The sequence below is a fragment of the Phoenix dactylifera genome, chromosome 6 (assembly GCF_051530095.1).
Source record: "Phoenix dactylifera cultivar Ajwa chromosome 6, Ajwa_hap1_PhDact_Kaust_v1.1, whole genome shotgun sequence".
Lineage (NCBI taxonomy): Eukaryota > Viridiplantae > Streptophyta > Magnoliopsida > Arecales > Arecaceae > Phoenix > Phoenix dactylifera.
Window position 1 is genome coordinate 35,000,295 of NC_143195.1, and position 23,890 is coordinate 35,024,184.

The 23,890-nt window shown below is 37.8% G+C and overlaps 1 protein-coding gene across 2 annotated transcripts; it reads right to left on the bottom strand.

The window, feature by feature from the left end:
* Nucleotides 1-439: 439 nt before the first annotated feature.
* Nucleotides 440-23,890, bottom strand: LOC103704631 (regulator of nonsense transcripts 1 homolog). Of its 2 annotated transcripts, none has more exons than XM_008787994.6 (29): nucleotides 23,175-23,890; nucleotides 21,305-21,556; nucleotides 21,066-21,236; nucleotides 20,828-20,878; nucleotides 20,544-20,636; nucleotides 20,311-20,406; nucleotides 20,081-20,131; nucleotides 19,869-19,987; nucleotides 19,200-19,308; nucleotides 18,874-18,996; nucleotides 18,712-18,783; nucleotides 17,482-17,553; nucleotides 17,338-17,404; nucleotides 16,732-16,874; nucleotides 16,572-16,643; nucleotides 16,361-16,489; nucleotides 13,452-13,607; nucleotides 13,228-13,341; nucleotides 13,040-13,138; nucleotides 12,893-12,970; nucleotides 9,790-9,924; nucleotides 5,751-5,825; nucleotides 5,269-5,386; nucleotides 4,713-5,089; nucleotides 4,573-4,635; nucleotides 4,425-4,496; nucleotides 1,504-1,632; nucleotides 1,259-1,375; nucleotides 440-1,191 (listed from the first exon to the last, which is right to left on the bottom strand). In XM_008787994.6, the coding sequence occupies exons 1-29, from the start codon at nucleotides 23,697-23,699 to the stop codon at nucleotides 1,069-1,071; spliced, it is 3,801 nt and encodes a 1,266-aa protein (XP_008786216.3). In that variant the 5' UTR covers nucleotides 23,700-23,890; the 3' UTR covers nucleotides 440-1,068. The 2 variants fall into 2 exon arrangements, with proteins under 2 accessions (XP_008786216.3, XP_038982446.2); XM_039126518.3 differs by having other exon boundaries at nucleotides 440-1,140; nucleotides 23,175-23,873.

Genomic DNA, 23,890 nt, shown 5'->3' on the forward strand with positions numbered 1-23,890 from the left:
ATACCCCATGACCTATCTTCCAATACAGGTAATTCGGTTCCTCGTACCGCTGCATTATGCTAGTTATCTTTTAGTATCTTTGCGTCTTCGACGTAGATTTCTGAGGATGAAGGGTGGAGTTCTGAAACAACCAAATGGTACCCAGGCAAATACATGCGGCGTCAACCATGTCATACTTCACCCTTGGGTTTTATGACTGCAATCCCTTCCTCAACTGCCTGAGCAACTAAACCGAAGCCAAATTGGTCCTCAACAAAGCCCTGGATAGATGGAACAAAACAAGACCCAGCAAGCATATAAAGATGACATCTGGCAAGGTGGCACAAAGAAAAAGCAGCAGCAGCAATCACGCCTTAAAATCCAACGCTTGGACCGGGTATAGCGAGAAATGGCAGGTACAACAATCCAAGTAACCAAACTGATGCTCACAACAAAAACGGGAACAAGCAAACCATCCAACTCATCTGTATTTCCGATTAGGTAAGCTTGCTTAGGTACTACAATTCTTTGTATATCATAGAACAACCCAATCCAAGAAATACATTAATTGATGCAAACTACTGGAAAGTATCGACCAACTATTGACGCTGCTGCACACTATTTTTCTATGGGTATTTTTATGAAACCATGCAGGGACGACAGTTCCTCTTTATCAAAACCCACCCTAAGAGTCCAAATACGTGCATGCATAATGATTCGATATCACCAGCAGACCGTCCGTCCATTTGCTACACGGACAGAAATGCTGTGACCCCTTCCACAGGCACAAGATGCATCCTCCCAATGGAAAACTTCTTTCCACACAAGCATACCTTCACGAAGAAAAAATGGGGTAATCCTTTCCTCAGCTCTGGCTGTACGGGAGGCTGGTAGCAATTGCCATCTCAAACCTTCAGGCTCACCATCAAGATCATCTTATAACTAGTGCACCATATGGTGTAATTGTGAGAAGCAAACCCCTCCAAGATGCAGTTTTTTATGCACACGACTGCAGAGATATGTGTCAGCACAACCATGTTGCTAGATGCAAAGAATGTATCCCAACACAAATGGCAACCCCACTGTAGCTCAGCCATTGTAGTGAAGTTTTGGGTTGGGTGAGCTCTGACTTTGCGGCTGTGGAGGCTGCAAATTTTGAGGCTGAGTGTTGTAATGAGTAAAGGGTTGGGAGTAGAGAGAACTCATCAGGCCCTGCACAAGTCTCATAAGTACAATCATAATTTTTAAACAAAACAAGTTAAGAATTCCAGATGAGAACCTGTGACTGAAGAGCAGGTCCAGCCATGCTAAAATGGCTCTGAGATGACTCATCTTGTGAAGGGTCATTGAATCCTGCTTGGGTGAAAAGACCTTGGGATCCATGAGGCATGTAGTCCTGGATTAAATGCTCACAAAGCATCAGCCAAAGAAATGAAGGATGAGAAAAAAAAAAAAAAAAACTTTTTAGGAGTTCATATACTATTTGAGCAGCGAAGAGAGGAGCGATTTTTGAAGTCCATCTACCTGAGTCATGAAATCGTTTCCAGTGCCCAAATGGGGATATCCTGGCTGTGAATTCTGGTTCAGGTAACTCCCTGGGAATCCAGCCTGTCCTTGAGCAACATAATCAACACCATAACCACCCTGAGAAGCCTGTACAATGCAGCATTAAGTTGTTCCACGTGAGCAGTCTAGAATCTAAGCAACAAAAGCCGCAAGCGCTTCCTAAAGGAGAAAGATAAAAGTTCATTTTATTGTACACCTAATGTTCAAAACTGACACTTGCGAAAAGCACTAGTGTCATTTAAATGTGAGCATTACTCATCGGGTGTGTTTGGTGTTGCTTAAGAAATGTCCTTTTGCATCTTTAAAAGCAAAAAAGTACTTCCTATAAAAAGTGTCTCGTAATAGTACCAAGATGAAGTGCTTCTACAAGAGAGAAAAACGGTTTCAGAAAAAGCTAGAAAACCTTAGCTTCTGGCTTCTTTTGTAAGAAACCTTTTTAAAAAGCAGAAGCAACACCGAATACACCCAGAAACTCCTAGAGGAAGTGACACATGAATCTAAATTGCCAACAAAAATATTTAAACATTCCGTTGTAATGAAAAATTATACATCTCAAACAGCGAGATGCAAGTTATAGATAAGCATACCATCACATAATATATGCACTTTCAAAAAAAACATCATCCACTAAAACTTGCAAGCTGCTTAGCAAACGCTGGAAATAAAAAGCATCTATAACTCTCTCTCAAAAAAAAAAAGCATCTATAAGAATAATTATCAGATAGTTAGCAAATGAACTGTCAAAATTTCAAAATACAGCCAAGTGTATCCCACTTTATATCCCACTTTAAGACATAGGACAAGTCGCGCACTAGTTCCAGCAAAATTCCAGTGTCAAAATCCAAAATGAGGCAGGAACAACTTACGCATGTCATACCGAGAACATTTAGTGGACATATGACTAAGTATCAACTATCAAGCAGAAAATACATATAATCTAACATAACTAAAGTTGCTAGATGCACCCAAAGCATAAAAATTGAAACTCACAATCAAGCTGCCAAACTTCCTAAAATACACAACAGACAAACTAAACTATCTCCAGGTGAATTAAAAACATACTGCATTCCAGATCAGCTGAATGCCTGCTAAAATATCCATGCCATGTTCAAGAACTGTAATATAAGGCTACAATTACTACTGTAACGGGTATGTAATGTACTCCTTTTGTCATGTCTCATATAATAAATTTGCTAAAGATATGCCCCAGCATATTTGTTCTTAAGAAAATCATGTATCTGTAAACCCTCCACAGCACTACCCACCTTTAGAATCTTCTTGAATAAGCAACATTACTCGTTCCACATGATTCATATATAGCTTTCCCAAAATTACAACAATACTATACAAAGGTATGGCTTCATAGTGTGTTCAAGCCAGCTTAGCAATCAGAATATTTTCAGGAAACATGAAAAATTGAAATGAAAACAAAGTTTGTTGTTGTTGAAAAATAACCCATAAAGCAAAAAGGCCTTTAGGCCTGATAAAACATTAAAAAGAAAGACAATAATGAGAAATGCCCGAAAAATTTAATGGCAAAATCTGTTTTAATAATTGAAAATACACAACAGAACTGTTCCAAAAGTGCCCCAGTAATTTCTATTTTGCTAATTAACATGTTTCTTTATTGTAATATTGTACTTTCTACGTACTAGCCAAGTCCTTATGTATCTAGGTGGTTGACCAAGAGTCCAGGCAAGTTAGGAGGATGATGAAAGTTGCAACTCCAACGAGACAACTACTCAGTAATGACAAATAACAAAAGTTGACCCCCGCCCTTCTTCTTCTTCTTCTTTTTCTCAAATCCCATGCCACTCTCATTAATCTATATTCAGACAAAAATGGATAAAAGGTACACAGCTAATGAACTATAACTTCATTGCAATCCGTCATGTAACCTTTAAAAAAAAAATTCTTCCTTTCTCTTCTTTTTTTCTTTTTCTTTTTTTTTTTTTGGTAGAGGGCAGGGCACAGGGTGATCGGCCCATATTGAACACTGAGGTGGCTATCTGCTATCTAATATTATCCATCGGCAAATTTGAGAACATTGCTCGAATATAAATAATAGAAAGAGCAAATATTCATAAAAGTTCAAAGATAAAATATGGCTTTTCATGAACTTTTCATTTACAGATTTCAACTTCCAATAACATGGTAACCAACATAATGCTCAATTTTCCAGTGCAAAGGAAGCAACCTATAAATCACACTGACAAGATTATCCAATAATAAGTACCTTAATGAGTGCTTGACATACAATGAGGCCAATTCAAATAAGAAAACTAAAACAAATGAATGTGATCTAAAATAATCAGGGAGCGAGCAGCTCTCCCTAAAATTGCAGCGACAAACTAGCTGATTGTGGTCATATATTGAGGGGTCTATAAACAATAATGGACTCGCATAATAAAGATAGCAACTCAAACCACTGCATGTTGTGTTTTGAGGAATGATGGGCCTGGAAGGAGGATGTAGCAACATCAATTATTGAGCAACAAAGAACAGTAACTAGAGAGAAATCTATGCTGATATATAGTAAACTCTCCTGGATTTTGTCTTGGACATTCAGCATACTCTGTATGTGTTTCACGTGATTAGAGAACAAAAGGAGGGTATGAAAGGGTCAACTAAAAAATCTTTAAAGAAGAAAATGGAGCTGCTTTGGTTGGCAAAACCCAATATAGATGCACAGCAATCCATATTGCTCCTCAAATGCATTTATACATAATAATACATAGAAATAGCGGTGGAACTTGTTCCTCCATTAAGATAAATTCTCATTCAAATTTCACATTGAATTTATAAATCTACAATGTTTCCTAACCTATATGATGGACATTTAGAAATCCAAAGGGGAAAACTGCAGAATAATTACACACCTGTGTTGAGAAATCTGCAACATTATATGCAACATGTGATCCTTGGCTTTTAAAGTCATCCCCCAAATAATCCTGATAAAACAAATGTAAGTTCAATATTTGTAGCCAAAATAAAGAGAAGAAACCTAATCTGTGCCAGGACATTTACCTGAGACATGCCACCTATAGAAAAACCTTCACGGAAAGTTTGACTAAGACCTTGAACTGGTACCTGGAGGAAAGTAAGCACAAATTCACAACACAATCAAATATCTATAATTTGAATGATAGTGAAAAAAGGTCACAAACCTGTGTCATCAGTCCAGGTTGGGACAATGGACCCCCAACAGAAGGCTGACTGTTTGGATTGTCCAAGGCAGGGAAATTAAAAGCAGAACCAATACCACCCAAAGCTTGTTGGGAGGTTTGCTGATGTGCAAGGTGGCCACCAATAGGACCACCAGCATTACCACGACCAGCCCCAAAACCCCTATTCCCAGGTTGAGGGACCTGTGGAACAGCTCCAATAGGTCCATGAACAGCTCCACGAGTCGGAATTGCATAAGGTTGAGAATGGGGACCTCCAGGGAAAGGTGGAACAGGGATTCGAGGTAGGGGATATCCTGCTGGGTGCACACCAGGCTTATGTGTACCATTTGGAGGACCAAATGGCATATAAGAGAGACCTGGTTTGTGTAAAAACCAAAAGGAATTTAGCAGAGCAATATATCAAAATAATAACACCATAACGGACATTAGAATACAATAGCTTGAGATGACATAGCAAAAATGTTTAACCACCATCAAATGAAATCTTGATCAGATATGAAGTACATCCACTCATCGAACAGGTTAAATAGCATACCTTTACCGCGCCCGCTTCTCTTATCAGCATTAGGGCTCGAAGAACTAGGGGACGCAAAGTTATCAGCATGCACAATCCCTGGACCACCCCCAAAGAAAAGTCTGCGGTCACTGTAAATCTGTTTGGCATCAAAAAAACAATTGATCAGGACATTACAGAATAAAGATATATCAAAAAAGATATAAAATAAAGATTAAACATATAAACTAAAGATATATAAAATATTATAACTACTATAGAACATATATAAATAACCATTATAATATAATATATAAGTTATTATAAACTTATAAAAATATATAAAAGGAACAATAATGTAATATATATTATAAATAATAAAAATTAAATATAAATATATTCTATAACTCAAATTACATTTCCACTGATTCAGCAAGAAATACATGTCACTATACATATCGAATTGAAAGAACATGTTAAGTCAAGAAAATGCCACAATACATGATTTTTTGTGGACAACAGACCTTTTTGGGCTTTTGAAATTGTATCATACTTTGCTTCAAGTTATTCAGTGGCCCTTCTACGAGGCACTCATGCTCCTATGAACATAAATAATTAGAAGAGTCAGTTGTATGAATATGGACATGAGAGTCAGATCACAACACATAACCAAGAATCCAATTCAACTTGAGGAACAATTTTAGATACAGGGACGTAGAATAAAGAGCAATGATAATAGTATTACATTTATGATGTTCTATGGACTATTTAATACTGTAAGATCGGATAAAAACAAAATATTTATTAAACATCCCATCTTCTGCATATGATCAAAAATTGCTTCTTAGTTGTTGGATGTTAAATTGTTGGTGATTATTTCATAATTTTACTGTCGCATTTTTGATGTGCACATATAAAGTTGTGTTTTTGTATATTGGTGGTTTCAATAGATCTTAGAAAGTGGACATAAGAATTCTGTTGTCCCAATGTACCATTCTATAAAACATAATAGCAATGAAAGTATCTGAAGTTTCTGAAACATATCTCAACTAGCAGATAACATATTGACAAGCAATATTCCTGCTGGACACGAGAGTCCATGTAATGCCTAATAAAAGGCCTAGGCAAGCCATACCAGTGCCTCAAAAAACTCAATCATCAACAATTTTTATAGTCACTTAGGTGACAAATAATGATGAAGAAACTTACATAAATAATCTAGCTGGAGCAAATTATTCATGATTTCTGTTAAATCTCTTACCTTTTAGTTCAACCTGCATTAAATTCATGAAAAATATAATACTGGTCCCAAGGTAATTCCATTGTGGCCAAATTATTGTCCAGCAAAACAAAGACAGTGAGATGACCAATAAAGCCAGCCCCCCCAGGATCAAAAAGTTCAGCATTGCCAATATTATTTTCTTTAGATAACAGGCAAACTTGTCCTGTCAAATTGTCATCAATAGCTTTCTGGCAACAAATATCTTCGGATTCATAATTTGTGTTCCACAATTTATTAACCCACTTGAAGCAGCACGGATGGCGAAACTTTCCATCTAAATTCATTCATTCAAACTTTTGACCTGTTTTAGTTTGTAAAACAAATGCATTCCCTTTTCAGTTCAAAAAGTGAGCATGCTAAAATAAAACAGAATGAGTATTCAGCATCCATCAAAAAGCAGATCTCAATATCTGAAGCTCCGATTTTGTTCTCGGTCCTAACAGAGAGATCCAACCTTCCTCTCAGACACATGACTCCAGTTTCCAGAGCATTCGCAAAGATCAATCTTCCAAATATTACGAAGACAACCCCAACAAACCAATTCATATGAGCCTAAAGGTGCAATCACACACCAAACCCTTCTTAAGGTCCACAAAGTCTTCACTAGTAGGGGTCAAATAATTCTGAAGGCAACCACCTTCGTGGGTTATTCTATGGTAAACCACATCATCCCAAAAGCAAGCAAGTCTAACACATCTAGTGAGATGAATGAGCTTATCAAGAGAAAATTATCAACAAGCAAAATCTATGGCCAAAACATCCTTGCGCATGAACATAGATGCATGACAGTATTCACCTAAGCAGATAACCATTATTTCAACCCTAATGAAGTAAATACATATACATACATACATACATACATTATATATAGAGCAATGACCTTAATTTTCCAGCATAGCTAGCTCCTATGATCAATAGGTTTTAACTACCAATTAATGTCAGGATCTCAAATTCTCAAATTACCTTATAATCAACGTCGGCGGAACCGGTACCAGGCACCGCAATGGTTACCCGGAGGGACGAGTCGGTATAGGCCCGCGCCGCACCATGCCAAGCCCGTACCGACACAATAGAAGAGACAAGGAAGAGGGACAACAAGAGAGGAAAAGAGAGCATGAGAGGGAGGGAGGGAGAGGGAGAGGGAGAGGAAGGAAGAGAGGCCAGCCAGAGCGAGCCGGCGGAGGCCAGAGAGCCTCCGCGTCTCCCCAACCTCCGCCTCCTCCGCCGGCCCATCCCAGTCAGCCTCTCTCTTCCTTCCTCTCCCTCACTCCCCCACTCTCTCTCTTTCTTCTTTTTTTTCTCCTCCCCCTCCGACGACGATGAGAGGCGTCTTGATTTCAATGGCAAAACCGTTCCGATCTGCCGCCGGTACGGCTCGGAACGCCCCGAACCAGACAGATCAAGACGGTTCTGCAGACCTTGCTTATAATACTGGTTGCACTCCAATCATAATTGGTACTTACCAACATTCAATCCTGATCGATCTAGGCTCCAATTATCTTACCAAGGAAATTGACCTCCGCTGATAAACTAGCAATGATAACAATTTTTAGTCCAACCAATCAATTTTTGTTCAAATCCCAAGTTGGTCCTGAAGACCCATAGACGAACCAAGTTTTAAGAAAAGTCGACCAGGGGTTTGCCATTTTCACTTAAAATTTGGTCCTTTTTTATTTAAAAATGTTAAGTGAAATCAAACCCATCGCCGACTTTACTTAAAATTTTAAAAATAAAAAAAGCCCGACAGACCCCTGTTTCGAACGAAACAGGAGTCCGAAGGGCGGAGCCACTGCTCTAGCCCTTCAGGGGCCCCTCGAGCGCCCTTCGAAGGCTTCCGGCGGCCCTCCCTCCCTCTCCCTTCCTTCCCCCTTCTCTCCCATTCTCCCACTCCCTCGCCCTCTCTGCTGTGACGGTACGGGCCCGGCGCGGAATGGCACAAGGGCATACCAAACCGTACCGTCGGCCGATCGGCATAGACTTCGGTACCGGACAGCAAACCTTGATTGAAGGCACTACTTTCTCAAATAAGGATGTCAAATTTCTGCATCAATCTCTCAATCATAACATTAGAATTGCCTAGACATCACATAATAGACTACGTTTGACATCCTTGGGATTGGTGAAGGGATCACTTCCCAGAAAATTAACATATAGTATAACAGATACACATACGGCCTCTCTGTATGCCTGAATAATTCATCCGCCGGGGAGATTGATACCCTTGATTGGGAGTGGTGGTCGTTGCCATCTCACTGACACAGGGCAAGGAACCATTGGACAGGCTTGGCAGGCTTCCAAGTACTCACAGTTCTGCTTCTAAAGATACCAGATTCCCTGAAAATGTGGCTTTCATTACCCTAAATTATAGGAATTTGGGAGCCTGAAATATCCCCAAATAGAGAAGAATCTCTCTCTTCCCCTATAAGTTGTTCTTATTTTTAGCCAAAAAAGGAATCATTCAGGGATAAATTATGTGGGTATTCAAACAGCCCCTTAAAAAACAAGGGATCAAGCTAGCTCTATTTATATATTATAATTAAATTTATGTAAAAGCATGACAAGAAAATAACTGCATATATTACTACAAGGTTGGTTATGATAAAAAAAACTACCTCCATCTCCAAGTACACCAATCTCATTGACAAATTATGATTGTGTTGGACATATTTGATGTAACAATCCAAGGGATTATCAATCTAGTGAAAATTAAAGGGGCTGGGCAACCTGAAGAAAACATTGCTGTTGCAACAATTTTAAAGATGAGTTGCCGTGACTTTGCACATCTTTGCATGGGCATCTGGAGGGGCATGCATAGCATAGCACATACAGCAAGGAATACACCCATCCTTTCCATTCATGGGAATCAGAAGTTGATATAAAGAATTTTGCGGATTGGTGTTATGCACCTTCGCCTCATCATTAAAATTGTAGTCCATACAAAGATTTTAGAGTATTTCAAGACATTGCTGTTATTAAGGAAATCTGAAAGCCAACAAATTTGTGAAAAATAATTAGTTATAAAATTCAAAGATGCAGTATTAAAAAAATGCACAAATGATAATGTCTGAGGTTCATAAAACAATACGTAATTGCTGGCTTAGCTTAAACACAATCAATCCATTTGAAGATGCAAATCATGGCTCAAGACAAGATTGACAGTCATACAAGCCAAAAACATATGGTTAACATGCATATATGATCTTCAGTAAAAGGAATGACCAAACTAATTGGACACAGAGAACCATCTTAACAAAGAATGGCACAATTAAAAGAAAACATACCTTGTAATGTGTCAATAAGCTATTCCATAATGGTTGTTTGCTAAGGACTTTCGGATTCCCCAAAATAACAATGCCATAACGAGCTCGAGTTAGTGCAACATTCAATCTACGTGGATCATTAAGAAATCCAATACCCTGAAAAATAGGTACAAAAGCAAACATCAAAATCTCAATTGCTAACTTCCATGAACTAAAAGCAGTCATTACACATAGTAAACATCATTATCCAAGAAGAAATGATTTTGTTGTAAAATTGTGAAGATGCTATGAAATTCAAGACATCCAGAATCCCTCAGAAGCTACAAGGAGATCCTTGGTGCAAAATCCTTGATCCTACATTAGTGCTTAAGAGTTATACGGCATCAAAATTCAAACTCCGCATCACACCAAATGGACTAACAATGGGATTTTAACCAGGAGAACATTTTGGTCTTCAAGTGCTTATCATCGTTGCTACAATATGGAGCAAAGTTCTGCTATAGCAGCACAAGAAATATTTTACCAGCCAATTAGTAGGCATTACTAAAAGCCATTGGCAGAACCACAGGCACGAAGTAGGCACCCAAGTAATCGATAATTACATTTTTATCCAATTCATTGTTGATGCAGCCCAGTAATATGCCCAAGAAACCAGGTGTCCCCAGGAAAACTGGTGATGGTACACCAGATGAGAAAGACCACTTACCTGCTGAAGCTTAATAAGCATCGAATATGTGTCCTGGAAATAATTAATGCTCAATGGCTTGGTTGAGTTGAAGACTAGACTTCAGTATCAAGCAAAATATACATGCCATGAGTAGTCAAATTTCTAATAACACTAATGACTTGATAGCATTCTACATTCCATATGACCCAGTCAGAACTGATTATATGGACCAGGTTCTTGGAAAAAGGAAAGGACAAAAGAAAATCGCCTCCTTTGGCAGTCAAAATGTTGCTCAAACCATGGACTTCGTGGATCACCAATCAAAAAAAAAAAAATTATCAACCTCAAGTCACTCTTACATCCCTTCAACCATATCAGATATATACTTTAATTATTTTCTGATAATGTTATAATGGTGTGCCAAACTATGATATATGAAACTGATAGAAAATTTTGATGCCCTCGTATGAAAAATATAAATGACAGCAAGTTCGTTGGCATGATTAAGCTATTCAACAACCTTAATCTGTCAAAGTTTCTTAAATTTAAATGTTTCGATAAGTTAGAGATAGAGATGTTGAAGAGTTCCATCAATTCCTCTACAGTCTTGTTAATGATGGTGTATAAAGTGCAGAGAAAGAATGAACTTTAGATAGAAAGTTCAGCACTTCGCGCCTTTATGTTGTAATAGATAGAAAGACATTTGAATAAGCATTACTTAAATTACAAGAAGCTATTTGAATTACAGCTAAGGACAAAAATTTCCTATAGTTATTGAACATGGAAAGACCTACAAAATTGTAAGATGGTAATCAGAATGGGAGAATTGGATGGTAGCAAGAAAGGGAGATACCCAGCATGGAACATACTAAATGTGTTGTTTGCCCTGTTTGCAAACAAAGAACTGCTTGTGTTCACATATTTGATGATGTCATGGCTCTTACTTCAATCTGGATGGGATCATTTGATGGATTACGGGTTACAAATCTTCAAGTCAACTCAAAAAAATAATGAATGAACCAAATTATTTGTATCTTTCGATGATGCATGCAAAGGTACTTTGGCACGAGGCTGCGAGGAAATTTTATGTGAAAATGAAATAGCCCTACTCCAGGTCTTCTCTTTCCAGTATCCGATTCCACCTACGAACCACTCCCAATCTTGCATCAAGTTTGCAGATCTTAATATTCGGACCCATCATAAAAATGCTAGCTATCTGTGAACCAGATGTACCTGCTAATTAGGCTTTTTCCCTCTACCCTAAAAAACCACATTCTTTGTTTCAATTGTAGAAGGTAATGTATTACACAAACACAAGCTAACAAGTGAGTTCGGGCTCTAAAATGCAATTTTACATTAATTAAAATGTAAAAACCATCAATCTACCTTTTCCATATTTCTGTATGGAAAAATCTATACACCATGTATACACAAGCTAGACAAAGTGCACCTATATATTTACCAAGGTCTAAACTGATGGGCACAATACAATCCTTGTATTTTTTTTCTTGGTTAAGGATCTGTTAAGTCATTATATCCTTGCATTCACCAAGCTATCTCAAAATTTGGCCTGTCTGGAAGTTCTCTTGAATACAAGCTAGACAAGTTAAAAAATTATGAAACACAGATACATTAGGGAGAACTTATAGCCTACAACTAGTTTCCAACTCAAATAGGATTGATTTAGCTATCTAAATATCAAATATACTTCGAACATAATCATGTACCTTAAAGTCACCCAATGAACAAGTGCCATGAAAGGTAGACACGTCATAACTTCTGATTCACCTAAATATGGCCAAAGGATGCACGATCACCCACAGTGCTCACATTTTATTTTTTTTAGTTAAAAGACTTTTAAACTCTGCATATCCTTGCAATCACCAAACCAGCTCAATATTTGGACTGTAGGAGAGCTCTCCCCAGACAAGCCAGCGAGATTAGACTTTCTGCAGCAGAGATGCACTAGGAAAAGATTATGACTTACAGTCTCTGTCTCATACAGGTCTGGTTTAATTCTATTTGAAATTTGACTAATAGGATTAAAATATAATTAAGTTACAATGACAAGCAGTGCTCTAATGTCATCCAATGACATAAGGTATAATTGGTGATGGACAGAACCAACTGAACATAAAACCCTTCTGAAGCATTTTCTTAACAAAACAGAACGGAGCTTGAAAAATTAATAAGCTACACTAATCAAGATGCACCAAGTATCTACCGTACATGACCTACAGAGCAGAATATTCCTCCCCATTTATTAAATGTCCAATTTAAGACCAAGCTATTGATAAAATGTTTGTGTTAAGGACATTACACCAAATCACGTAGCCAATCATATCAAATGAATAGTTCAAGAATGGGGCCAACAATCCTTTAGGTCCATCAACCAATGAATAAACTACTATCCGAAGAATCCATTGAAGGAGTAAAATTAAGAAAAGAAAAATCAACCTGATGTTCGTTGCTCCTTACGCAAGACAAAATAATGTAATCTTTTTCTCTACCCTGGAAGGAGTCAACACTGGCAACCTGCAAGGAACATACATTTTGAAGTAAAACCATCTAAAAGGGAAACTAACACTGAATTTTGATGTCAACCTCAATTTCCTTATAAAGCTGTTGCCTAAGAGCACCATTCCTTGACATGTAATTAACAATATATGCCCTTTGTCCTTCATAGGGCGTTATAACACCAATCTGCATGACTCCAAAAAAAATAGTATCAAGAATAAAGACAAGGACATACTAAAATTTACGAGAATACAGAGAAGCTTAAGCGAGTGTACCTGACTAGGTATGACTCCACTTCTCAAAAATGTAGTAACAATTTTTTCAACATTTGCAGCCTCAGTTCTATTTAGGTAAGATGTTCCACTTGCACTTATCTCCTCTTGCCCCATCTAGAAAAGAAGATGCAATTTCAGCCATAAAACAGAACAATCTAGATCATCCAAAACACAAAATGCTGCAAATAGATAACAAAGACATTAAGAACAAAGATATCAGATACCTGGACATAAAAGAACATAGGACGATTAGGAACCGGCCAAGGAAAATCAATGCCAGATGATTGCCTTTCATTTATTGTCACTCCATTTTGAAGGGTGCCCTCATAGAAGCTATTAGAAGGAAATTCTGAGAGAGAAGGATGCATCCGATATTGGACCTGCAAATTTAAACAAGCTTAGAGGTTGATAAATAATCTTCCAGTAAAACAAGAAGAAACATATGACCGCAAGAAGTGGTCTGATCAAGTGAATAGAAAACCCATTTACTTCAAATAAAAGTGGGGAAAAAATTTAAACAGTCTATCCTTCCACAAGCATACTAGGGAACTCAAATTCGATAAGTATTAGAATATTCTTCAGCATTTCTTAATTAGACAATTTTTCCCTTCATTTACTATCTCTTTGGTGCCATGTTAAGTATCCTACTTCATTCCTGTCATGTATGATACTTTAACAAATACAAGAAAAAGAGGCTGACATAAGGCAGAGATTGATCATTCCAATGGATAAACAAATTATCTATATATTATACTTATTTTCCAACAAAAACACTATGCATTAAAAATAGTTAAAGTGATAAAGATGTTCAGGATAAAATTTAAAAGGAATACAGGCAAAGAAGAATGTTCCAAAGGAATGCATACTCAGAACAATTTCAGGAATGATCATTCAGAAACACTAGGCATTCACCTAAACAGTTATGACAATAATAACATTTCAAATGAAGAGAAAGAGAATTTTGGACAACAAAAACCTATTTCAATGGTAAATAATAACTTTTGTTGCAACAGCTGGTTTTAGCAGTTATAGTGACCATCATGAGTTGACATGGTGGCACAAAAAGGGGAAAAAATCAATAACAACCCTTAATTAACATCATCAAGATGGAAATTATGTTAAGACCGCCATGATGGAGATCATGCATAGTGGCATATGTTTGTGTGTAAAGCAGGTCGGACAAAATTAACCTTACTGCCTTTATAACATGAGAAAGCTATCATATAACCAAGGATAGACGTGCATCTAGTTTGGAATTCGGCATGCCTAATAGAAGACAAAAGTTTCCCCCACGCTGATAAATTACCTATACTCAGAATATCAAAGAAATAATTGATTTTTAGACAAACAAACAGCATGAAGATACAAAAACAATAACATTTCTCATTCTTAAGGTACTGCAAGAATAAAAGCACTAGTCTCATAACAATAAGCTGCTATATAGAGAAAAGGGAGCCTCATAAATAATTTCTTCCCCGCAATTAATATCAGCTTAAAATAAGAAAACAAAACGAGCAGTTAGCTTAGAAAAAGAAACTGCTAAAACATTCCATGTTTGGGTTCAACCTTGCATCTACTACCACCTAATTACAATCTTAAAGTTTTAAGACTAAGCCAGCAGCAAGAATTTCAGGGGAAGTTTGCTCTAGTTGGACAAAATATCAGGGCCAAATCCTGGAACATGAACATTTTGTTTTTAAACTTAAAAGATCAACAGAACTGTGCGACATAGGAATGGAGTCCAGAAAGGATTCGATAAGGAACCTTTTTTAACAGCAGCAAAGCAGGTATCCAATATGAGAAATACATAAAAATTTTACATAATTCTAGTATTGCATAGCAATTTTGAATATATTAAATCCTAAGGTGTTGGCATTTTGTTAATTACATAGTTAATTATATTCAAACATGTTAAAAAGTTGATTGCAACATTATTCAGTCTTATTACGTCATAATTTACCTAAAACAAGTTTCTAACTCTAACCCAACACAGCAGGTGGAGAATACAGCTTAAAATTGTCTAAACACATATCAAATAGTAAAGCTTGGGAACAGCATGCCAGGAAAATAGCAGCTGGCAAGCATAATTTGTATTTTTGAGCATCTCGAATTTCAGAACAAAAATAAGTATACCTCTTGTTTTAAAAAAGTCAAAAAAGCACTTCGCCTTTTGACTTTTCCAACATCATGACTTAAAAATTCAACTAATATGGACAGAGTATATGATTCAACGAGAAAAAATGATATATCATGAAATGACTACAGCATCTTTCAGAAAGGGGGAAAAGTTTCTTTCAAAAGCAGTATTAGTTAAGAATTTTTTGGAAAAAGTAAAAAATAGGGACTCTTTTTCTTATGCCAAAAATCCCCCCGAGGTTTATATTTATTACACTTACACGCAGTAGTTTGTAAAACCTACACTTACACCTAGTTAAATTAACAGCATTAATGAAACTGATTACCTCATGTGAAAAGTCAAAATTGCCCTTAGGTGGGGAAGAGGATGCCACATGTTTTTTTTTGTCCTTGGGTGGTTGTTATGTCACTTAAGGTTACTTCAATCATTTTTTTAATTTTTTCTATTATGGCATGTGGGTCCCATTTAAGGTTAACGGTTTGACTAGCATTCTATTAAGTTATGGTTTAAAGTGTTGGATAAAAATAAACTTCAGGAGGATAAGCGTATATTTTTCAAACTATTGGGTAAGTGTAATATACCACTAATCTCAAGGGGGGTTCTGTAATGTACCGAAAATGTAGATACATATATGGTGGTGGTTTTATCCATGCTTTATAAAAATCATGCCTCCAAAAATCTTCTTCTTCAATGATTTTGTTGTTCACACCTCAATATTGAACACGTGATAGAAAGAGTAGTCATGACTCATAGCACAGAGGTAAACAAAAACTTTCTACCTACATCGAACATTCCCTGGTGGAAGGGGGGGGCTAGTGGGGGTTGCTACGCGGGTGGGGTTAATCCCCCCCCCCCCCCCCTTTTGTCAAAGCAAAAAGAAAAAAAAACAAAGTAAACAAAAGCATGCCTAATCATAGAGACAATGCCCACTTAAACAATGAAATGGCTGTCATTTCCCAAAGTGGAAAAACCTAAAATAAACAACAGAGATTTCACCTGCAGTCTGAATGGTTTAAGACCAAGAAGGACAAGGCGCTCAAAAAGAGACTGGGCTAACCCAGCACGAGCTGCCTTTTTACACATTATTACTGGACCAAGCTGGCAATGATCTCCAACAAGAACAACCTGATTCACGAATTGAGAACAGATCAGAAAACAAGTGTATAAAGATAAATGTATCCTCATACAAATTACTACCATCACCTACCTGTTTGACCCCAAGAACTAAAGGAATAAGACACTCAGGTTCTGTTGCTTGGGTAGACTCATCGATAAGAACCTGAAAATAAAATCATTATCAGGTTAGCATATGATTTTCTATCATTTATGACATGAAACTTAAAATATCTCAGCATAACTATATCTACCTGGCGGAATCGGAAGTTTGCCAGTCGAGGATCTCCAGCACCAACACAGGTGCAACAAATGACATCAGCATTCTGTAATATCTCCCTTTCTGTGGCCCTTTTCAATGCCTTAAACTTTTTTTCATCACTGCTTGATAATTCACCTGAAAATATACATAACAACTTCATTTCCCCACTTCTTGTTTTTACTGAATGGCAATTCTGGAAGATCATAAGCAACAAATGCCCTAGAATAAGCTTCCAAAAAAAATGTGGACTCAAGCGAAAAGCAAGGAAAAAGTTAATTGTAAAAGGTGCTTCAAACTGCATGGTTTTACTATCTTTATAAAGAAACAATTTAAATGGGTCAAAAAGAAAGAAAGAGATGCCACAAAGATTGTTCTATTTGGTCCAACAGGTTCCGCCATAGGCATGGTGCCAGAAATAAGACTCATTCAAGTATCAAGAGTTATGGGAATCCAGTATAAACTGGAGAAAAAGATGAGTGCTTAGTTCAAAAGAAGGGAGATTAGATGAGACGGTCAACCTTGCAAGTCTATTGAACAAAATGACAAGGTAAAAGACAGAAGAGGATTCCATTCCATTACAAGAATAATCAGAAAATACCTTGTTCATCCTTCAGCTGTTGGAGCATATGAAGTTCACTCTTTTCAGATGTATCAAGATGTCGAACCTGCAATATGAGGAAAACATCAGTGACTTGCAAACCCTACTTGAAAGTAATTTAAAAAGAAATACAAACTCATTTGCCTGGTAATGAAGTGTTAGATGCTCCACTGGAGACATAACTGCTTCTCTTGATTTCGCACAAAGCCTAACAACCTGAAATTGACAATGTCAAAGGAAAATAAACATTACCAGAAATAAACCAATTGATATGCCTTTATTGCCAAGACTTTTTCAAAACATTTTACATCCCATTTACATATAATTTGATGAACTAATTTTATATAACATAAGATAGAACTGTAAAATATTGAATTTATGGCTGTAATTGTCACAAGCCAAAGGTTGCAAATTGTACAGGGGAAAAGTTTAGAATTAGACAAAAAAAAAGAAAAAATTTGCCAGATAAAGATTATAAAACAAAAAAAGGAATTCTCAGTTTTTTTCCCAAAAGAAAATAATGGTTGATAAAGCAATCTGTACCAATTTTGAACAAAAGACATGCAAATTTTGTTGGGAATCACAAAAAAAAAAAAAAAACCTTACCCACTAAATCATAATAGTACAAGAAACCAATTTTGAAATTTGAATAAATGTAATGCAAACTTAATATCCAGAGATTCTTTTTTTTGCTTGAAAAAAGGGGAAAGGGGGAGGAAGGGACAAGCCCACCCCCGCGTAGCAACCCCCACTGGGCCCCCACCCCTCCAGGAGAATGTTCGTTGCGGGTAGAAATAACCGTGTGTTGGGCACCCCTGCTGGTTTTACTCATACCCTCCCCACTCGTAGGCCCGACTCGATTATCCCTCTGGGCTCCGGCACGCATACCACGTGTGAGTACATCACACCTGGCACCACCGAGGCTACCAGCAGAACGATACGCCCTTCCAGACCCTGTGTCCGAGCAGGGAGCATCCGATCTCCACAATTTAATCGACGCCCGTGCGTTTCGAACTCGGAACCACTTAGTTCGAAGTAAGGCCACGCTCCCACTAGGCTACCACCTTAGTGGTACCAGAGATACTTTTTTACCAACATCTTCAAGTCCCACAAAAGATAAAAGAGAGAAATGGAATGGAACAAGGAAAATAAAAGGCAGAATTCAAAATAAAAATTGAAATACATTGTTTTATAGCAACATCTTAAGCGTATCATCAGTTTCTAGTTTCTACCATTAATAAGTGTCTTTGTTAATTTTGCAAAAAAACAAAATGAAAATTATCACATCCATGCATTAAGAAAATGACAGCCAAAAAACTAATGTAAGAAGTAGTCATCCATCATAAATTTGCAAGTATGTGTAAGAATCCTAACCTTCAATCCAGTTGAGCTTATCTTGTCAGCCAGTTGATCAACAGCCACATTACTTGGAGCACATACCAGGACCTGAAATTAAATGAAACATCAAATATAATGGGCATGGCACTGCATCTCAATATGTCACGTTAGCATTGCAAGTCATATGAAATCAATTACCTGCCCTTGTCCTTGTTTAGCCATGTGGTATACAATTGCTGCAGATGTGACAGTTTTTCCTGTGCCAGGGGGGCCCTGTATCAAACTGATTGGTTTCTGAAGAACACTTTTCACAGCAAAAACCTGCATAAGGGGAAAATTCAAAATAAACATTATTCACAGGTCTCAAAAATATATTGTAGGAAAATCATTCCAGAGACAAACTATAGACACAATGATGTCATGCATAAATTTGAAATAAACAAAAAGTGTTTCACATATTGATTCATTGATCTTTTCAGTGCTGATATACTCCAAAAGAGACATATAGTCAAAAGCAAACATACTTGGGATGCATTTAGTTCCGGAAGGCCAGGAGCACCAAAGCGGCGAGGTAGTGTGTTACGAACTGTTTGATGTTCAACTTCATGACCTAAAAGGTGATGGTATATATACCTGTACAGAAAAAGAAAATTAACATATATAACCAGTTAGTAAGTTACCAAATAACTCCAAGCTAGTACCACGACCAAACTTCAACTTGCAATAACAACAGGACTGAAAGGTCAAGCTTAAACTAATAGGTTGCAAAGACCATGTAGTAGGCAAAAATCCAACTAGCAGATATCATATTTCCTAAAGGTTGTGTAGGACTACAAATGGGCTAGACCATGGGACCAACTTTTACGCTGTTTGGACCAGGTTTCCAGGTTGGCCCTACTGAAATTGCAAATCCATGGCCCAGGATCAGCCCATTTGCAAACAGACACATGGAGACAGTAATCCTTTAAGTCCAAGGTATGGCCAAACATGTCAGGAATATAGCTCATACTGCATCACAAAATGTCGTAAAATCAGTCATAGTACATTTTGAAGGTACAAGCTTTCTAAAAAAGATTTTCCTGTTCATGGATAAAGATACCGTTTCATTTACATGGAACCAGTAAAGAAAACATGACTTTTAAAAACACATAAGTTATTCATCATAATGATTAAATACCAAACAAGCAACTCACCCACTGACACTGGTTTCATCCACAGCAAAAGTTTTCATTGCAGCTTGCATCCGGTCAAAGCTTGTTCTCTTCCAAACAAAATCTACACTAAAGCCGTGGTTCAAGTCAACAGGAACTCCCTGATGAGAATAAAAGGCAAGCATGTAAACCCAAGCTAGAAAGAAAACTAGAAGCAAAAATGAGGTCTCAGGTATTTAATTCTAAGGTCATACCTGACTAGCACGAAGTTCAAGTGCAACCTCCTCCTGGGCAGTTAGCTTGATCTGATGACATTGTCATCAATAAATGAACAAAGTAAAAATCATGTGACATGAAGTGGCCAGTAAAAATCAAGCAACATGAACATTTATGCAAACTTGAAACACAGATAGAGTGATAGACAGACTTGGTTAACATATTTAACTACTGGTAAATACATTATATATCTATTTAACGAGCATACCACATGTCCCACGGACTGCCATGCTGGATGAGCTGCATCTCCTGAATAACGCAACCGCAACTCATCTCCCGGAACAAGCCTTAGTTCATTATCTTCCTGTAAGATTATATATTGCTCTAAATGACTATTAAAGGAAAAGGATAGACAATTAAGAGGTACATAAAAAACGGTAATATCACAAGAACATAAAATTCTTTACATGCCAGATAAATAGAATAATTTCATAAAACAACCTTGGGAAAGACAAAATAAGCAACACGCTTCTTGTTAAGACCGATATCCCATCGTACTGTCACGTTATCTTTACTCTGTGACTCTTTCATCATCTACAGAATGAATTCATCAGTTAAAAACATGATCAAGTGATTTAAATTCTTAGTTCAGGACTACACAGAGCAACTATAACTGCCTCTGATAATAGCTTATGTAAGAATAGAAAAAGTTTCCAGATACAATATATTTCTATCCAACATTTGAATCCATGCTTCAGATAGCAACACAAAAGTAGCGCACATACCTTATCATAATCAGCTTCAAGCTTGATGAGCGGTGCAAAGACATTTTGATACTGATAAAAGAAAGATTGAACAATTAAAAAAAAATCATCGACCCTCCTGAGGCAAGACAGAGCACTTGACAAATTCTATTTAAGCTTTACACAAGATCTAAAACAGGCATTCAGAAACAAACTACTATCATAAAGAGTTTCAGTTTTAAAATTTCAAAGTTATACATGCTCAAATGGAATCCAGAACCTGATAAGCATCTTCATACTTCAAGGCTACAGGCTGAGGCTCATCATCTACTCCAGGCTTCTCAAGATCTTCTAAAGTAGCCTCAGGGTTTGTCTTCCACAGCTCTTCCACTTTGTTAATTTGCTGAGCACTAATTTGCCGCGCTCTCAGCTGTTCCTGTTCAGAAGGGACCTGAAAACAAAGCCCAGTTAACTACTATGCCATTCATGAATAAAAGATGTAAACGAGGATTAGCAGACCTTGACAAGCCAAGGAAGGAAACATCGATCATCAATAAGTGGACACCATTGGCTGAGATCCCAATTCATGTCTTTCAATGCATTGACACTCAAACATGGCTCTCTGCACAAGAGAACAACAACACTCTCTGTTTTTGCAGAGATAAAGCCAAGAAGAAAAACATTGCGGCAACCACAGTTATAGCATTCAAGGATTGTTTCTCCTAATGGGCTGTCTTTGTGGAGACAAACTTCTTTGTGTTTTGCTCGAACCTGGATAGAAAAATAGAAATTTGTTATGCAAATACCAAAATCAGACTTCAATAGTATAAAAAAGTAAATGATTATGGCATAAATTTGCTTAGATAACAATTTTAAATAATATTATCTGTCTCCAGGTAAAGGAAAAGAGGAATGCAGTTCCCTATATTAAGCCTCTCCCCATTCTCTCTTCATTTGAACTTTTTCCAAGTCGAGAAGAATTTTGTGATGTTACTCACAATTTGCATGAGCTAAAATTGCAAAAACAAATATACGGTCTCAACTCTCCTATTCTCAAACCAAAATACAAGTATATGAATATTACAAAATGACATGATAATTCTCCCGCAGAAGCTCCTAACATTAGTTTTAAACACTTGCTTGAACTTATCTGCTGATAACAGGTTTCCTAAATTTCAGATGATGTTGTACATGCATACTTGGTAATCTAAGACTGCATTCAAGGTTTTCATAGATCCATTTCAGCCAAATTGATTGATTTCATGCCAAGACCAAACTGAAACTAACCCCCAGTTATGGGTTTCGTCAGTTTCAGTGATTTCGGTTGGTTTCAACCGCAAATGACTATTTTGGTCTGGTTTCAGCAGTTTCAGTTTCAGTCTGCTTCATCTGAAAGTGACCAAGACTCGCCATAGAATTTTTTACGAGCTTCCTTTCAATGTTTTCTGTCACATATCATTTTCTTTGTTTATTTAAGTACATCAGCTATGGGTTCTACTCAATTTCAGCAGAAGCCAAGCAGTTCCCATCTGGTTTCAGCCATTCAGCCAAATCTGACCAAAAACTAATTGTGGATGATGTTTCTAGAGATATTTTGCCTTCAAGTGCCATTTTGAACTCATTTCTCATTTCTTTACATATATATGCATAATCAACATTGATTTGGGCCATCTTTAAAACGGGTTTTCACTCTCATAATAGCATCTCTCATGTAATTTCGCAAACAACTCAACTATTGTCAATTTTATTCACAGGGACATCAAAACTACAAACCGATGAACAATGCATGCTAATATATCTGGATAAGGAGAGTTCACTTGCCACCAAGAAAAAGCCATAAACTATGAAAACTTCCCCATCAAAAACTGAGTTGAATACAGATTATACGACAACAGCTCCATGACTGGTTCAAGGAAAATCAGCTGCCAGACAATATCAGTTATCTTGACCCAGGTAAATGTCACAACAAAGGTCGGACAATGGCACTGTGACTACTTTTAAGTCTCAACAGATCATAGAGATATCTATTTATTATGTATTGTTCTGTTCAAAGTCTAACTCACAAATCAACTAAAATCAAAGAAAAACTTTTAAAAATGAAATATAAATTATCCTTTTATCCTTCATTTGGTTTTAGACCCTACCGACTACAAATCCAACCCAATAAACAATTATAAGCAGCACAACTTGGATGTCCAGATACAAGCATTTTAAATAAATTCTAACTTTAAAATTATAATAAGTTGATAAGAAAGAAATCACGAAATGTTAAAAGATACCAGCTAGGTTTTCTAGGAAATCAAGAACTCGTGTGTCTGGAATAACAAGAGAATATCTAATAGACAGCCAAAAAAAAAGAAGACAAGGGAAGGGATCTTCCACCACGCACCAGGTGATTGACGATGTGGGATCCCGACGTATTTCCCCTCGAGTTGCAGAACCATTTCCGGCATGACGGGATGTTGCACCTTACGACACATGCTGGGTTCTGCACCCCACAATACCGGCACGCATGCTCCATGAAATCCCCCTTCCCATACTCGTAATTGTCGTCCTCCCCTGTCTCCTCGAAGCTGAGCCCGCTCATACCCGCCGCGAGGGGGTCGACGGCCGCCACCTGATTACCGGCCCCGCCCCTGCCCTTGGAGGACGAGGCTGACGCCGAGGGGGAAGCCGACGATCCCGCGCCGGCGTCGGGGGCCGGAAGATCGGAGGCGGGGGGGTCCGGCACGGCGTCCGGCGTCGCCGGAGAGGGCCAAGCCGAGGATCGGGTCGGCTGGGAGAGCTCCCGGAACTCGGGGTAGTCGTACTCGTCCCCCTGGGTGTTGAACTCGAGGAAGGTATAGGCGTCGCCGCCCGTGTCGGGCTGCGACGCCGTCTCGTAGAGGTTATTGACGACCGAGTCGGCCGCCATGGCTAGGGTTAGGGTTCCGGCGGGGGACGATCTCTCTCTCCTCCGCGGTGAAGCAAGCGAGGAACTAGGGTTAGGGTTTAGTCGGGCACGGAGAGAGACGAGAGAGAGAGAGATAGAGGGTAGGGGGCGGAGAGACGACGACGACGACGGGAGTTACTCGGGAGTTCGGGCGATTTTAAACATTTTATGTT

Excerpts from the sequence above, each read along its gene's own strand:
- LOC103704631 (XM_008787994.6), bottom strand. The coding sequence starts at position 23,699 with ATGGCGGCCGACTCGGTCGTCAATAACCTCTACGAGACGGCGTCGCAG. Across the intron at positions 21,557-23,174 it reads CCCACATCGTCAATCACCTG|GTTCGAGCAAAACACAAAGA; the intron begins GTGCGTGGTGGA and ends TTTTCTATCCAG. Across the intron at positions 5,090-5,268 it reads GAGAAGCGGGCGCGGTAAAG|GTCTCTCTTATATGCCATTT; the intron begins GTATGCTATTTA and ends TACACAAACCAG.